Source organism: Clupea harengus, chromosome 6 (genome assembly GCF_900700415.2).
Source record: "Clupea harengus chromosome 6, Ch_v2.0.2, whole genome shotgun sequence".
Taxonomy (NCBI): Eukaryota; Metazoa; Chordata; class Actinopteri; order Clupeiformes; family Clupeidae; genus Clupea; species Clupea harengus.
In genome coordinates, this window is record NC_045157.1 from 25212111 (window position 1) to 25228921 (window position 16811).

The window sequence follows — 16811 nt, forward strand, 5'->3', positions numbered from 1 at the left end:
TGGGAAGAGCCAGTAAATTAGTGAAAGGCTTGGTTAAAGCTGACCAATAGCATTTTAAGCAATCCCTTTAAACTGAATGAGTCAGATGAGATTAGAATGCCAAGATGGCGGCAATATCGCTGCAGGTTCTGGACAGTACTTGCCAGGAACGGTTTCCAAGGAATAAACCGTACTGTCTCTTCTGTTGTTGAATTGATTTCTTTGAAGCATGATTGATGTTGTCAGACATGTTTTAAATAGCTGAAGTCACATACCTTTGAATGGACTGTTCTATTGTTAATCAGGGTACGTGATTTTGAGGTTGTAAAATGAAAGGGTCCGTTTGGCTCACATATTCCATGACCAGCTATTTTTGTTGAGGTCAACAATATATAAATGTAATGATTTGAATGAGGCTGGGCTACTGGCACCTGTATGTGTGTAGATATACTGACACCTCTCTGGGATATTCCAGAGATAGTACTTAGGGTTGTAAAGAACCTGTCAAATGCAAGAGCAGCAGTGAACATTTGCATTTAGGTTGGCCCAGTTGTTCTCTTTCTGAATTTCATTGCAGCCATGCCAAGAAAAAGAGCACATGTCATTGTTATGATGTAGTGTGACCTCTAGGGCTCACTTCATGTATTCACTGCCTTACCTGACTGTGGCCTGGTGGTGGCGCTCTCGTAGACAGGAATGCCCTCCCCAACATTATTGAAAGCCTTCAAAGTGATCACATAATTCGAACTGGGATCTGGTTAGAGACGAAAGAAATCATGTCAGTACATTACTAGCTCTGTTATTTTTGGTAGGGATTTTTTTTTGTACTGGAACAAAAAGAAAGTGTATAGAGCATTGTGTCTGAATTTTGGCAGGTGTATTTGATTTAACCATATGCATCATATTTAACTGCGTTTACATTTTGCCAGCTACAAATATGAAATATGAATCCGCTCATCCTATCAAACAACATCAAACATCACACTAGCGGAATGTTTGAAGATATTTCATTATCCTTCCACCTTTTTCTCTACCTCCAATTTCCTACGCAACACCCTGCAAGATGTCTGTAAACACCTTTAGAATGATGTAGTTCAGTTGTATGCAGTGCAATACAATTCTGTAGTCAGTGTGGACATGGCATTGGCCTAAAGTTGGCATAAAGTCAGTGTGCCTAACAGAGCTATCGTATACGTTACCGTCTTGCACATACATCATCGTATGTCAACATTGTAAAAATTGCTGTTTTCAAGTTAAAGTCTGAACAAGTTTTTGTGAAAAAAATGTCTTCCTTCAGTAACACAACTTCAACATATCTACAAACTAAATAGCTAGCTTATTCCAGAACATGTTTAGTGCCTGAATGACATCTAATCATTGAGAATGAGATTGCTGATGCACAGGCTGTCATTGTCAGTCCTTAACTGTACTTAGTAAATGTTTGGACAAAAAGATGTACAAAAAGGGCCCAGGTTGAAAAATCCTGAAGTTTCCCTTAAAGTCTTTTGAAGACGGAATGTTCTAGCCATTCACATTGTTCTACAGTGTTCGTATAGATAATCTAGGTTTGTTTTTAAGCCAGTCCAGTGTTGCTTTAGGGTAATTGTCTTGCTCGTAGGGAAACAAGTTCTCGTGTAGGAATTCTTTCCAATTCATTCTCCCTTCAAGTTTCCCAGTTACTGCAGATGAGAAATATCCCCCACAGCATGATGTTACCACTGCTATACTTCACTATAGGGATGGTGTTTTTTCAGGCCCGGACAGTGTTAATATTTACACCACTTTGAGAGTTGGTCTAAAAATTCGACTTATTCTAGCCTCATCTGATTACAAAAACCTTTTCCCACATTTTAAGAAATAAATGCTCTAATGTGAATTTTCTTAAACAATGGCTTATTTTTACCACCCTAGCTGGACGCTGGACGCATCTTCTGGGGTCTATGGTAGTGATTAAGTGTACTCTTGTCAGCATAGAACAGTACATCTTTTCCACTACATTTCCAGGCATTTCCCAAATATTTGTGTCCATCGTAGGTTAGAGGGGAATCAAAAAACTACTGAATACTGAAAACTGGATTTTATCCAAAGCGACGTACAGTCAACTTGCAGTGATCGGGAATCAAACCTGGGTCAACCACTAACAAGAAGATGACTGACTGCTAGTTCTACTGTAATATAATGTGAGGTTGTGGGCAGTAGATAAGCCCTGGGTTTGAACACTCACCTAGGTTCTCAATGCTGTAGTAGCGCTGTTTGTAGTCCACTTTTATAGTCTGGGCATGTGGGCTGCCGATGCCATAGCCAATAGTGTAACCCCTGACCACGATGTCCTGGTTCTCTGGGGGAGTCCAGCTCACCACTATGCCGTTGACCAAAGGCCGCACATGCAAGGAGCTGGGAATGTCTGGAACTCTTGACTCTGGAAGATTCCACAAAGAATTATTTATTTACATTTATTCATTTAGCAGATGCTTCATCCAAAACAACCTACAGTGCAGATGACACACGTTTCATCACAGGAAACAAGAGTCTCAAAACCGTGTTTGTTACATTCAATTATTTAATGGTCTGTCCTGAAATGTCTTACCATCAAGGTCACTCTCAAAGGTTTCAGAGGTAACCCAATCTGAGGCTGGACCGGACCCATTCAACGTCATTGCAGTGACTCGTACTGAATACTCCGTTCCACGCTGCAAATCTGCAATGACAAATTATTGTTAGCAGTCATTATATCAATCCTCTGTAAAAAAAACCTTTACATTTAACTTGTCAGACGTTATGGAACTAATAAGTCATTGTTACACTACACTAATGACAGCAAAGCTCTTTGATAATACATGAAAGAATTATTCCATTAATTATTAACATTCATGTCTCCAGCTTACATTTCATCTGCAAATGCTCATTGCATTGATCCCGTCTCAGATCTATGCCTGCAGCTATAGACTCTGCCTTCTTGGCGCATAAAAAATATATTTCAATGACTGAACAAATAACATTATTCATTAATTTATGACTGAACAAACAACCACCATTTCTGTGCATAATCTCTAACAAACGCAAGCTTCTGATGGTACCATAAAGGAAAGTACAGACATATAGATGTATACATTTTCATATACATCCTCTTCTCCGAAGGCAGTTATTGTGTCTTTACAGTGGGCTGACACCTGTGTAAACTCAACATCAGATGACAAAGAGCTACTGTAACAATAAAAAATGTATGAATCATCTGAAGGCTTACATGGAAGAACTACAATGGATCATATTTGACGCACAAAGTTTAAACGTATTTGATGGAGAACATCATGCCGTCTGTGATTCCGGATATATGCTAGGGATGACAATGTGTCGAATTTCTCTTGGCTGACATTCTACATTCAACAGTACTTTTTTGCACCTGGTTATGTTTTATTTTTATAATATCGCCTTTCATAACCTCATTTTCAGACTATGAAACAGAAGCAGTTGTAGCTTAAACTGGCCAGTCTTGAGGTTGTGTGCTAATACTGGCCAGTACCACTTGAGGGAGCTCCAGAGACTGATCCGTGACCAGTCTATGTGTTTTGTGTTTACTGTGCAATGTGTTCATCTTGCACTAACTGCTTGGGGCCTTCATATTACACACGCTTGCAACTACCAACTTTGAAGGTGGTTCCCTAAGCTAGAGATAGCAAGTAGTTCATAGCTAGGTTAACTGATGTGAGACCTTGCATGTTTTACACTTCTCTTGTGGAGGTTAGAGCTCTGTAGCATCCCGTTAAATAGGCTACAGTTACCCGTTTCTTTATCGTTATGGAAGACGGAAGACTGAAAATGTGTTCTATCCTATGTTGTTATTAATGGGATTCATATGTGAAAGACAGAGAGAGACCCATTCTACCTGGCAGAGTTACTGTGTGCGTTACTAACTTCCAGGCGGGAAAAATGCATTCCCATGTATAGACCGCACTCAAGTATTATCCGCAGGGCTGCAGACATTTTTCAAAATCAAATGTAGTCGGGAAATGACCAAATAACCAATATATGGCATTAATTACCTTTGTGCCAAATCAGTGTATAGAATCAAGAAATATGTATTGCAAATGTTATTAAATAGTTTATTTCATTTCAATTCCTGTTTTCAGTTGATGACAGGCACATAAAAGACCGATTACTTACTGTCAAGGAGTTTGTGGAGCTGTGTCCCTGCAACAATTTCTGAAGCCTCACTCTTGCGGGCACCCTTGCGGTAACGGATTTTATATGCAGTAATCTCCCCATTCTGATCATCTGCTGGGGGCGGATGCCATCGCACCATGATACTCTGGAGGGTAAAACAAAAACGAAAGTCAATGACAGACAACTCATTAGGAATCAAGAATGCACCCAGAGACTGGCTCAAGACTTTACAGTTTTTCTCGATTGCTTTGGCACATTTTTCCATTCACTGTTTACTTTTTCAAAACAGCTCACACACAGCCCTTAACAGAAGCTGAAATGACCAAAACACTATATGATGTTTGCAGAATGACACCACCTTCTCAAAACTCATTACACACCCATCAAAACCGAAGATTTCCATCAAAACCTACAATTTGTGCTCAATTGAAAATGTATGTTTTTTCATTTATTTAACAATGGATAACAAAATTCAAACTACAGCTATCAATATCAACCTCTGTAACCATCACTTCAACTTTTGTGCAACACCCTCACAGTATTGAACATTTTACCACTGCCAACATACTACAATTTGGGTTTTGCACTGAGCACTCTTACTTAGGGAATATACTGTCAGAAAGTATTTGAAATCTGAAAATTTGTATACAGTAAAATATTGTAGTTCTGTTTTTGTATTGCTAAACACTATAAAATATATTCTAAACAAGGACCATTGATTTACATTTGCTCTACTGTGTACAAAATGGCAAACATTCTGACACAAAACTATTTATTGCAGTGCATGTATATTCTGTAAGAAGTCAAAATGACAGGTTTCAATATACAGTAAAAAGGTCAAATCTGTTCTGCAGTGAACATTCTCCCCTGCCACCAGTGTGGGCCAGTGTGTTGATTCTGTAAAAATAGTGTAATAGGCTATAAATACTGTAAATATAAAGTAATCAGAATTCATTGTAAATTACTTTAGTGAAACTACAGTATACATTGTATTGTGGCAACACACTTTACAAAAGTATAGAAATGGTTGTTGCCAAGAGTGCAAATACAGTGAAATACAGTACGGTACATTGACTGTAAAGGCCAGTAAAGTGTCATTGTCATTTGATGCAATTGATATGACGGCTCAGGTTTGGCTGAACCCTTTGGCCAGCCTCTCTCATGATTGACTACGTGATCAATGACTCTTGCCCTAATTTCATTAGAGCATCTTACACGAATACCACGTCCCTGACAGGGGCCCCTCTACCTCTACCACGACCTCTTTCTTGTCCTCGTCCTAGTCTTTGCTGAGGTTGTTGGTGGCGACCTCCTCGAAACATGCTTGATTAGTTTTGCACAGCGAGTTCACACAGGTGCTGACGATATTTAGAATATAGAGAGCAGTTTCAGTAGGCTGCTACTAAGTGTCTGCAATGTGTTGACATGGTTATTCAATTAGGTTTTGTGTCTTTCTCTGAGAAGTGTGTTAACTGTTTTGAAAAGTGTGTTAAAACTCAAAGAAATTTGTGTGAAAGCAATGAGAAATAGTTAACCCATTCGCCAGAAAAGACTCTTGCTGTGCAAAGTAGATGTGAGCATTAGATGAAGTTGACCCATGATTCGCTAAATGTGTGAAAACAATCGAGAAAAACTGTAAATGAAACCTGACTATAAATAATAGCCGAGGTAATATATAACAACAAATTAACAGAGGTTAGGAGGTTTCGAGGAACAGTCCTCACATGCCAAAGAAGGAAAGCACAGCCTATGGCTAACCCATAATATACAAAACAATAACACCTGCTTTAATAATGTTCTTGCCGCTTCTGAGATAATTCATTTAATGCAACCCCACATACATACACATATGCAAACAAGTAAACAGGGGAAATGGATTCGGAATTGCTGACATGCTTATTTGAACAATAAAGATGGCAAGTTAATACATAGTTGCATAGTTTCAGAGAAATATAAACTACATTCTAAATCTGGAAAAGCGTGAGTCTACAACAACTTAATAAACGGCTCTGCCCTGGAGGGGGAGATCTGCTGCTGAAGGCTCAGATCATCCTTCTGGTAAAGAAGGCAGAGGAGCACATTTGGGTTGGGTAACCCTTAGGGATTTCATTCAGTACTAAGCAGTGCTAGGATGTGAGGAACACGAGAATGCCTTTTTTTTTTGCATCTGAGTATACTCTCACCTCCGGCAGCACACTGGCTGCCATCCGTGGAGGATTGTTCAGCCGTCACAACCTTACCTTTGAGTTCAGAACCTCTACCGTCACATTCTGTGGTGGGGCACTTGGTACTGTAGGCACAGGCAAAAAATGGAAATAGGTCAGTGACAGATCTCTCAATTTCACAACAATTTCAAAACCATGTTGATTTGTTGATGTCTGAACTTCATCTCCTATGAACATCACCTACTGTTCTTACCAGCAGAAAAGGTTTGGGCCATCACATCATCTGTGGAGACTCCTGGTCCATGCTTGTTGTAAGCCACCACCCGGAAGCTGTACTCTGTAAATTTTTTAAGCCCATTGACGGTGTAGGAGAGACCTCTAACATCGATTTCCTGAAAGAGGACAGCCAGTATTTAAACACCACAAAAGGTATATGCCGTCACATACTAAGGTCAGACCTTATAGCAATGATGGTGTCAATGGAAAACACTCTTTTGGCAGAGGAAGTTAGAGTCCCAACTACTATGACAAATAATTTAAATCATTCTTTCCAAAAATATATCATCATTTCAAAGTGAGCTCAACTCATACACATATTATCGTTGTCCAGTATCCTTACTTAATCTGCTGGTGATTAGGGGTTAACAACACTATCAACATATGCGCCAGTGGGTCTGACCTGCTCTGTGTCTTGGCCCTTGGCGGTGTAGTAGAGCTTGTAGGTCTGGATCTCTCCATTGCCGGTGAGAGGGGTTTCCCAGCTCACAGTGATTGAGGTAGGGGATGTGGCCACAGACTGAAGATTGGGACCTGGTCCAGGTACCTGAACTGTACATACATTAAATAAAGAGTATAATAAATATTATTTATATAGCACTTTTTTCAAGCAGTGGGCACAAAGCACTTTACAGCGTCAAAAGCTAAAAGGGCAAATACAATTACATAAAACAGAAAAATGTACATCACAAAATAAATCAATATAATATGTTAGACTAAATTGATTAAAAGAAATACAAATACATGGAAATAAAAATGCATGGAAATGGAAAAACATAAAATATAACCTATTAAAGAAAACCTTCCACTAAGCACGGATGAGGACCAGTCACAACAACCACCATCAACTTATGAGTAATAATGACAATTTCAGCAGGAAGACCTAGTTGGTCCGTTGAAACTTTTTCAGAAAACTAAATAATGTGAAAAGACTTGCAAGCAAATGGATGTTTAGTGATAATACAAAAATATACTTAGAGCTGACTCAGAACCGTCCAACTTACACGATGCATACCATCATGTTTTTGCACCGTGATGTATCACACTACAATGACTCGTTACAGCCCTAGGTTAGACAACAACAGCAGCATACAACTGTTGCCCAGGTTCACCAGTCAGAGCTTTATGGGAGAGAAAGCCACTGACTAATATGAAATCTCAGCTCAAAATGGAGCTTTTTAGCCATCACACTAGACACTATGTTTGCTGTAAACCAAACAGTGAATATCATCAGAAACACACCATCCCCATTGTGAAGTGGTGGTGGCTGCATCAGGCTGTGGGGATGCTTCTTTAAGCAGAACTTGGTTAGAGGGTGAGATGAATGCAGCAAAATCTGAAGTCTGGAAGAGAACTACGACTTGGGAGAAGATTTGTTCCCTAGCAAGAAAATGACCATAGGCATACAGCCAAAGGTACAAATAGTTTAAAAACAATGTTCAAGCCTTAGAGTGGCCGAGTCCAGACCTCAATCCAATCAAGAATTTGTGGCTGGACTTGAAAAGGGCTGTTCACTCGTGATCCCAATGCAACCGGACAGAGCTTCAGTAGTTTTGCAGCATTTGGCTGAATCTGAGCAGATGGTAGTAGTATATGCACTTATAGTATAGTATACACACTTAAATTCATCCTGTTACTTCTATCAGCAGTCACATCATCAATAAACACCAGTGACTCAGTTCTATTGGCAGCCAAACATGCCCATGCCATAACACTGCCTTCACCATGTTTGACAGAGGATTCTTGTTTTTTTCAGTCTACTCTTTTCTTCAAAAGAGTCTTAAAATGTTTGCTATCTGTCTGACAGTTTTTTTTTTTTTTTTAGCCTAATGACGCCCTCTGTCAACAACATCTCTTTAGACTACATATTAAGTGTTGCAATGAACAGCTGCCAAATGCAAATTCAACACTTGGAATCAACTCCAGACCATTTATCTGCTTCATTGGTCATGGAAGCAGGGTACACCTGGCCTGAAACTGCTTGACAGTCAACTGTACAATAACTTTTGAGCTTCTGAAAATGAAGGGACTATGTATAAAAATGGCTGTAATTCCTATACGGTTAATGTAATCTTGATTGCTTCATTTCAAATCCATTGTGGTGGTGTACAGAAACAAAAACATTGTGTAACTGTCCAACTACTTATGGACCCGATTGTATATAACATTTACTTATATATATGTGTGTGTGTGTGTGTGTGTGTGTGTGTGTGTGTGTGTGTGTGTGTGTGTGTGTGTGTGTGCGTGTGTGTTTATATACATATATACAGTATATATTATGTAGTGATGTAAAAATGTACATTTACTGATTTTATGAAACAGGCACCACACGCAAGCCAAAACAAGACCTTCTTTCAATCAGGTGCCAGAGACAGCTGTGCATATATATGACCTCTGGCTCTGGGTAGGTGCAATCACTGGGAGACTCCTACCTTCAGGCTGTGTGGAAACCGTCAGGGCAGTGGAACTCTCTCCCACACCATTATTATTGTGTGCAACCACCCGGAAGGTGTACTTGCAATCAGGCAGGAGGTCCTGGATGGTGACCTGCATCTCTCCAGGCTGACTGGTGTTCACTATGCGTTCCCTAAAACAAACAAAACATGTCCATTAATATAGCCTTATTGAGAGATTACTAATATAAAACCTATAATTATTACAAAATACATTTTAAAAAACCTCATTGAGAAGTAGAAACATTTTCAAGAAGATGTTTAAGTGTTCCTATTCTGTACAGTGACGTGGAAAGTGAACGAAACCTCACTGAGTACCTGTTCACACCCTCCAGGCTGTAGTAGACAGAGTAGACGACATCCTCCCCATGGGTCTCAGCTGGCTGCCTCCAAGACATCTTAATGAAGCGGGTGGAGACGAGCGAGGCCACAACATCACGTGGGGCAGAGGGCGTAGGTCCGCTGGTGCCACCAGAGCCTGGTGTTACATGTTCAGTAGTGGCACTGGTCAGTGAGGGGGATGAGGGGGAGGGCAGGGACACATCTTGGGTGTAGCGGGAGTTATTGAGTGATGGCGTAAGACATTAGCACAGGAGAAGGAGAATGATGGATGAAGGATGGGTGTGGAAAAGATAGGACAGCAAAACAAAAAAAGAGAACAAAAAACAGGAAAAGGGGGAGAGGAAAGAAAAATCGAAACAAAAGGGCTTGGTGACAGAAATAAGACACAAAAATTACTACAAAATAATCTAAATGAACTAATTACAACTGATAAAAATATACTGCAAAAATGACAGGATGAAAAGTCAGCCCGTGTGAAGAGGCTGTAATATGAGCGCAACACATAAAACTGATTGTGTGTATGTGGAGGAGGGGGAGGGGGATCTGCATCATTTAAGAAGGGGATGAGTGAGAAGCACAAAACATTCCCTTGAAGGGACTCTGCAGAGGAAAATCACTTTAATGCTGATTATAAACATCTCAGACGCTCTTCAGAATTCAACACATGTTAACTTTGATGTTTTCAGTTTAGTTGAGCTAACAGAGCTAGCATTGGTAATCATCATTGGAAGCTGTGGGCCAGTGTAGCGCGCACACACACACACACACACACGCACACGCACACGCACACGCACACGCACACGCACACGCACACGCACACGCACACGCACACGCACACGCACACGCACACGCACACACACACACACACACACACACACACACACACACACACACACGCACACACACCAAAAATTGCACAACAAACAGCATATTGGTATATTCTGCATATGCATTTCCTGAAGTTGTGATCACAATTTGACAGTGTCTTGTAAAACTGTTAAAACCCCTATAAGTCATTTCTACTTTTGCGATGACAAAAGTTACTTACAAATATGGGGCGTGAAACAACAACAATCAGTCCAGTGTTCATTCTACGATTCCGAATTGAAAGTAAGAGTGCGTCCAAAAAATTACCCACATACTGTTTTTCTCTAATCTATCCATCACCAAAATATTATACTGTAAAACAGTACCTATAAATACGACTCTGTATGCCCAATAAATGGGTCTATGTTTATGTTCTCCTTTGAACACCGGTTTTGTCATTTGCCAGTTTTGGTTCTCCTGGGTCTGATCACATCACGTTTCGGTACAACCTCTTGGTTACCCCTGAAGAATATTTATTCAGAACTTTTCAGATGTTTAGAAACAGCAAACAAATTACACATCCTGTCAGCGTCTCAGAATTCTTCGTGAGGATTAAACATTTTAATTCCTTTATTGGCCAGAGTTTGTTCACATTTCAAGAAATCAAAAAGGGTAGCTAGTTAATGAGTGGTTTGTTATCATAGACATTTGCCTTCCAACTGTGAATTTAGACAAGCAAAACATCAGCTAGAATGTAGGCTGTGCATAATCCACAGTGTTAGTGGTTTCTTCATTCATTTCAAAAACACAGCAGATGAGTCGGTTATCGAATAGGTTACATGATGAAACAGGATTTTTTTTTTAAATAATGGATCTATTTGAAGCATTTACATTATACGCATAGTGTGATTAAGAATCTGTTCTTGGAAATATATACATATATTTATTTGCTGACGTGTCAGAAGCTAGCCCAGGCTACAAATGTGCTCAGGAGAGAGCAAAGAAAATCTCTTGACAAATCCATCAAGTGATATAGTGTACCATGAAAGTGCTATGTACTCATAACCCTATGTGATTTTAATCTGCCATTAAACACATCTTTATTCGCCTAATCTCTGACAAGATTTGCAGTAGGCAAAGCACCGTGATCGCCAGATTACTTTCATTTTGTCCACAGATATTATGCAAGCACTAAACCATATTGCCTACGATAAACACCACATCACTGGAAGTGCCTTAGACGAAACCAGAGATTTATTTCACAATCAAAGATATCTTAGCAGGTAGGGTTATTGTCTTCTGTCTTTTTGAGAAGTACATTAATTTAGAAAGGTGTAGCTCCTGACTGAAGTTGGCATATTAGACCTGTTACTGGTGCCTAAAATTGACAACCTTTTGTAGCTGTATTTTACCATAAAGTTAATGTTTATGGTAATTTAACTCACTTTAGTGTCTGAGCCATCCGACACAGAAAATACAAGTACAATTTCCAATAGCCATTAAGTGCACATGAGACAGCTACATTCCGAGATGTTTTGTGGAGGGAAATACACAGATGAAAACTGTATCAAAAGATAAAAAATGTAGGGGAATGGTTCAGTCATGACGGGACCAAACAGAACCTTCACTTTCTCATATTGGTGACTGGTAAAGGTAACAGCAGTAGGCTACTATGTGAAAATGTACAAAATAGCTATACAGATACATATATTTAGTGTCTACTTATTTTATTGACAAGGGTCTTAAGTAGTCTTTAGGCCACTATTAGGGCAAAAGAGCGGAGAGTTGAGAAAGGAGAGAGAGAGAGCGGTGCAAACACTGGCACAGCTTCGGGTAATGTAACGCAACATCAAACTACAGCGGTATAAACGGTATCGTCTCAGCCGATATCTAAGTCAATATACCACCCAGCGCTAAAGGCAACCTAGCTTTGCCCACCGTCTCTTTTCTTCCCCTCCTACTCTAGCCTATCCCCACTGTGGGATGCTCTTCCACCTAATCCACTTGCAGAAGCCCATCGCTTCTCATTCCAACCAAATTGTTATGCACAATTTCTCCTCTGCTTCTGATGCATCTTATATACATATTTTTGTCAGTTATTTACCTACAATATAAAATTGCTACCACTGACATAATTTTCTGGTCCACAGCCGATTACTGTGCTCACCCCTGCCCAAACGAATCCCTTCAAGGGGGAAAAAGTCAGATTTAAAAGCAACTTAAAAAGGACTGGTAAGAATTTGGTGTCCCAGACAGTCCTGGAACATACAATTACATTTTGCAAAGTTGCAGTGGCTGGAACTAAAAATCTCAAATTTGAATTTATCTGACAAAAGGACAGATTTTCATTGGTATACTGTCCATTGCATGGGTTTCTTTAGTAGTAAAAGATACCCTTGCATGGTTTCAAGAGTGGACAGGCTCCAGCAGCCAAATGAGGTCATATATGGATATCATCCAAAAATTAACTTTGAGTGGGTGACCACTATGGAGAATCGAGAGATGACAGATGGCTGTGCTTCTGGACTGATCCCGCACTAAATCCAGGAATTGACACTGACACCACTCTGGAACCCATATGGTTTACACACAAATCTGACATTAATGAGTACTGGTATGAGTTCTGTGAAATCAATAATCTGTTTGCTGTCCAATATTTGCTTGTCATGAATCGTTCAGCACTTCACTGTGCAGTTGTAGACATTACCAGTAAGTTCAGACATGGCCATTCATTCCACACATACTGCCATGCACACACAAGCACACACAGGCACACACACACATGCACAACAACTTACCATGATCCAGGATAATGAGCTGGGCACTGGCCTGTACATTGCCAGCATCATTCTCAGCCATACACTGGTAGAAGCCTTCGTCGGATTTCACCAATCCAAGAACCTGGAGATTGTGCTCCTTCTAGGAGTCACCAGAGGAAAATGACAATATTATTCATTTGTGCAATATTCCATAGATGTATTGATCTAACAGAAATGTTTCAGAAAGGGGTTTTACAGAGATATTGTTAATTGCAGCCATTAACATATTTCAGACCGTTTCAATTTTTTTGACATTTTGTTGTGTTTCAGACTCAACTGAAATATCTTATGTACATAAGTATTCAGACCTTCCACTTAGTACTTTGTTAAAGCACTTTTAGCAGCAATGACAGCCTCAAGTCTTCTTGGGAATGATCCTACAAGCTTGGCACACCTTTCTTTTGAAAGTTTCTCCTATTCTTTCGGCAGAATCGGTCAAGCTCAACAAGGTTGGAATGGGGAGTGTCGGTGCAGTGCCATTTTCAGGTCCCCCTCCAGAGGTTGTATTGAGTTCAGGTCCTGACTCTGGCTGAGCCACTCCAGGACCTTCACAAAGCCATTCCCTGTGTTTTCTTGGCAGTATTCTTTCGATTGTTGTCTTGCTCAGAGGACTTTGGAACTCTGGAAAAGGTTTTCACTCAGGACTGCTCTATATTTTCCCCTATCCATCTTTCCCGCTATTCTGACTAGTCTCCCAGTCCCTGTCGCAGAAAAGCATCCCCACACCATGGGTTGTTTTTATGGGGAACTCAGGGCCTGGTTTCCTCCACACACACCGTGGGGAATTGTGGCCAAATAGTCCAATCTTCATTTCATCAGACCAGTGGATTTGGCTTCTCATGGTCCAAGAGTCATGCAGGTGCTTTTTGGCAAGGAATGTGCCTTTTAGTGAAGAAAGGCTTCGGTCTGGCCACTCTATCATAAAGACCTGATTAGTGTACTGCACTGATGATTGTCCTTCTGTAAGAATCTGCTATCTCCACAAAGGAACTCTGGATCTCAATCATAGTGACCACTGGCCCTTCATCCAGGATTGCTCAGTTTGGCTGGGCAGCCAGATCTAGGAAGGCTGTTGGTGGCTCCAAATCTCTTCCATTTGAAAAAGATGGAGGCTACCGTGTTCTAGGGCACTTTCAATGCTGATGAAATTTTCTTGTATCCTTCCCCAGATCTGTGTCTTGACAAAATCCTGTCTCACAGGTTTAAGGACAATTCTCTCAACTCCATGGGTTGGTTTTCACTCTGACATACACCATCAACTTTAGGTCTGTATAAAGACAGGTGTGTGCCTTTCCTAATTATGAGCAATTAATGTATTTAGGCACAGGTGGACTCCAATCAAGTTGTAGACGCATCTCAAGGACCATTGATAGAGGTAGGATGCACCAGAGCTCAATTGTAAGCAACATAACTAAGGCTCTGAATACTTTTGTAAATGGGATATTTGTCTTTAACAAAACCTGTTCTTGCTTTGTCATTTATAGATGGCACCACGAATGCCTGTGAATCTACCAAAATACTGGCTGACAGTAAAAATACCTCATATCCCAACATGGTCACAATTTATAAGCCTGGCATAATCTCAGTAATACAGCAGTGGGATGTAATAATGTAACTGCATACAAAGCCAGAGTGGCTCATCAATATATGTAAGGGTAAACTCTCAAAAGATGAGCAGTTTTGTGCAAATCTGTTTAAGAACTAATCATTCGGAAAAACACCCAGAGTGGTAGGCTAAGAAAGTACTTTGGTAAATGACTAAACATTAAATAACGGACACATAGATTAGCAAATCAACCAGTCTAATCAGGACTTACAATGACTTTGAAGTAGTCACTGGGGATGACCGTATCTCCATTCTTGACCCATCTAACAGTGGGAGCAGGCGAGCCTGTGACCTCACAATCAAAGATGATATCCATTGATTCATGAGCATAGGTGCTCACTGGCTTTTTGAGGAACTGGGGAGGAACTGGAAAAGTGAAAGCAGAGAGGTCTGGCATCATTAAAAGAGTGAAATGCTGATGTCTCTTATATTGTGTTAATTAGCTGATATAATTTCTACGTTTTCATCTCTTAAAAAACGACTTATTTGTAGAAATACTTTTTTTCCCCCCATCACTCACTGACTGACTCGTCTTTTGAGGTACAGTCCAGACAACTAGTTCTAAATAGATGGATCCTAATAGCCTGTTAGTTCCATACAGCTTGTTGTAGCATATATTCAAAATATACAAAATTCTAAATATATCAAAATTGAATTGCCATTAAACGCACAACAATCGGAAATTCAACAAAGCCGTGGAGTAATGAGAGAGTATCGGGTCAAAACATTAACTACATACAATTTCAGTGCCGTCGAAGAGCAACTGTATGACAGCAAATCGGGCAAGGTAATGTTAGTATTAGGAAGGTAAAGTTAGTCTGAACGAATGAAACTACAACTCCAATATTGTTTCTTGTGAATCTTTCAGCACTTGAATGTGCAGCTATATTATCAGTTAGTTGAGATATTAGCCCACACATACCGCGATGCACACACAAATACATAGGAAGTTGAAGTCTGCAGTGTTCTAAAAATCTCACTGAAGCAGTGCAGTGCAGCGCAAGAGCCCTCCTACTTCATTGTGCTTATATGGAGTAGCCAAAAACGTATCCTTACTCAATCCCATTACACCTTTGTTTATCCTGACTCAATCCCATTAGACCTTTGTTAATCCTGACTCAATCCCATTACACCTTGTACAACTATAATTCCAAACCTACTTATTCCGAGACTTGGTGGGTTCTGTGGCCATGTTTGTGCCTGAGACAGATCCATGACTTGTTTTCACGTGATGGCTGCAGCAATACTGTCTTTTGGGTTACTGCTTTGTGTTTATGGACACCAAACCAAAAACAATACTGAAAACACTTAATAAAACTGGCCCTTCTAGAAAGCCAGTCTAGAAAGCCAACAGCTCAGAAAGAAAGAGCAAGGCAAACCGTTGACCTCTTCATGACTCCCAAACGAATACGAACATAGACTATCTAGGCTTTAACGGCTTAATTGAACTTTAACTTGCATGAGATGCCAAGTCATTGAAATAACCTCATCATAGAAATCAAATGTATGCACAATTTATTTCTGGGTTGATTCTGAACAGAACCACATTGAACCACCTTCGTATCCATCTGCCAAAAACTAACAAGCGAGAAGTTAGCCTACTGAGAGGCGAAATATAATTTCTAATAACGCTAGCGTCAATAATGAGTTAAAAAAATATAGCTTATAAGATGATGAGAATGGGGAGTGCCCTGAGTGAAGGAATATGATTTGTAAGGATGCCCCCCGTGTCACTTGCAGACTCTACTCTATTTGACTCTGGAAACCCGCACATGCAGTGATCAAACACAACGTGTCCCTGCAGCCTGTACTGGGCTCATAGTGATGTGTCTGGTCATAGCCCAACAATCCACACACTGTACAATCTGCTGTTAGCAGGCAAGTGGCCTTGACAACTTAAGAAGCTGTTTGGCAATTGAGGTCTTTATTAGCAACCAAGCAACAGAAATAATTGTTGTTAATTCTCCATCCTCCTTGCACAAACGCTCATCCTTGCTGTATGACAAGGCAAGATTCCTGTTAAATTTTTTTATTGGGTATTGACCAGTGCAGTGTTTGTCCATTATATCATCCTACAAACCAAACTTTTATATTTAAGAGAATTAGAACCTATGACACATAAATCAAATGATACCTGCCTGACCAAATAGTACATATCATTGCTTTCACTTAATCAAAACCTTAAACGTCCCATTGTTCGTTC

The 16811-nt window shown here is 40.1% G+C and overlaps 1 protein-coding gene across 8 annotated transcripts in view; it reads right to left on the bottom strand.

The window, feature by feature from the left end:
* The window catches only part of neo1a (neogenin 1a), an 84203-nt gene that overhangs the window by 22497 nt on the left and 44895 nt on the right, over window positions 1–16811 (bottom strand). For 5 of the 8 annotated variants that reach the window (XM_031569535.2, XM_031569534.2, XM_031569536.2 and 2 more), the window contains exons 6-16: window positions 14820–14974; window positions 12982–13102; window positions 9353–9578; window positions 9014–9168; window positions 6985–7133; window positions 6559–6697; window positions 6381–6430; window positions 4141–4285; window positions 2567–2677; window positions 2204–2398; window positions 638–733 (exon numbers count right to left, since the gene is read on the bottom strand). In XM_031569535.2, coding sequence (XP_031425395.1) covers window positions 638–733; window positions 2204–2398; window positions 2567–2677; window positions 4141–4285; window positions 6381–6430; window positions 6559–6697; window positions 6985–7133; window positions 9014–9168; window positions 9353–9578; window positions 12982–13102; window positions 14820–14974 — 1542 coding nt within the window. The remainder of the gene's footprint in view (window positions 1–637; window positions 734–2203; window positions 2399–2566; window positions 2678–4140; window positions 4286–6380; window positions 6431–6558; window positions 6698–6984; window positions 7134–9013; window positions 9169–9352; window positions 9579–12981; window positions 13103–14819; window positions 14975–16811) is intronic. The other 3 variants (XM_012814913.3, XM_031569541.2, XM_031569537.2) reach the window with 1 other exon arrangement.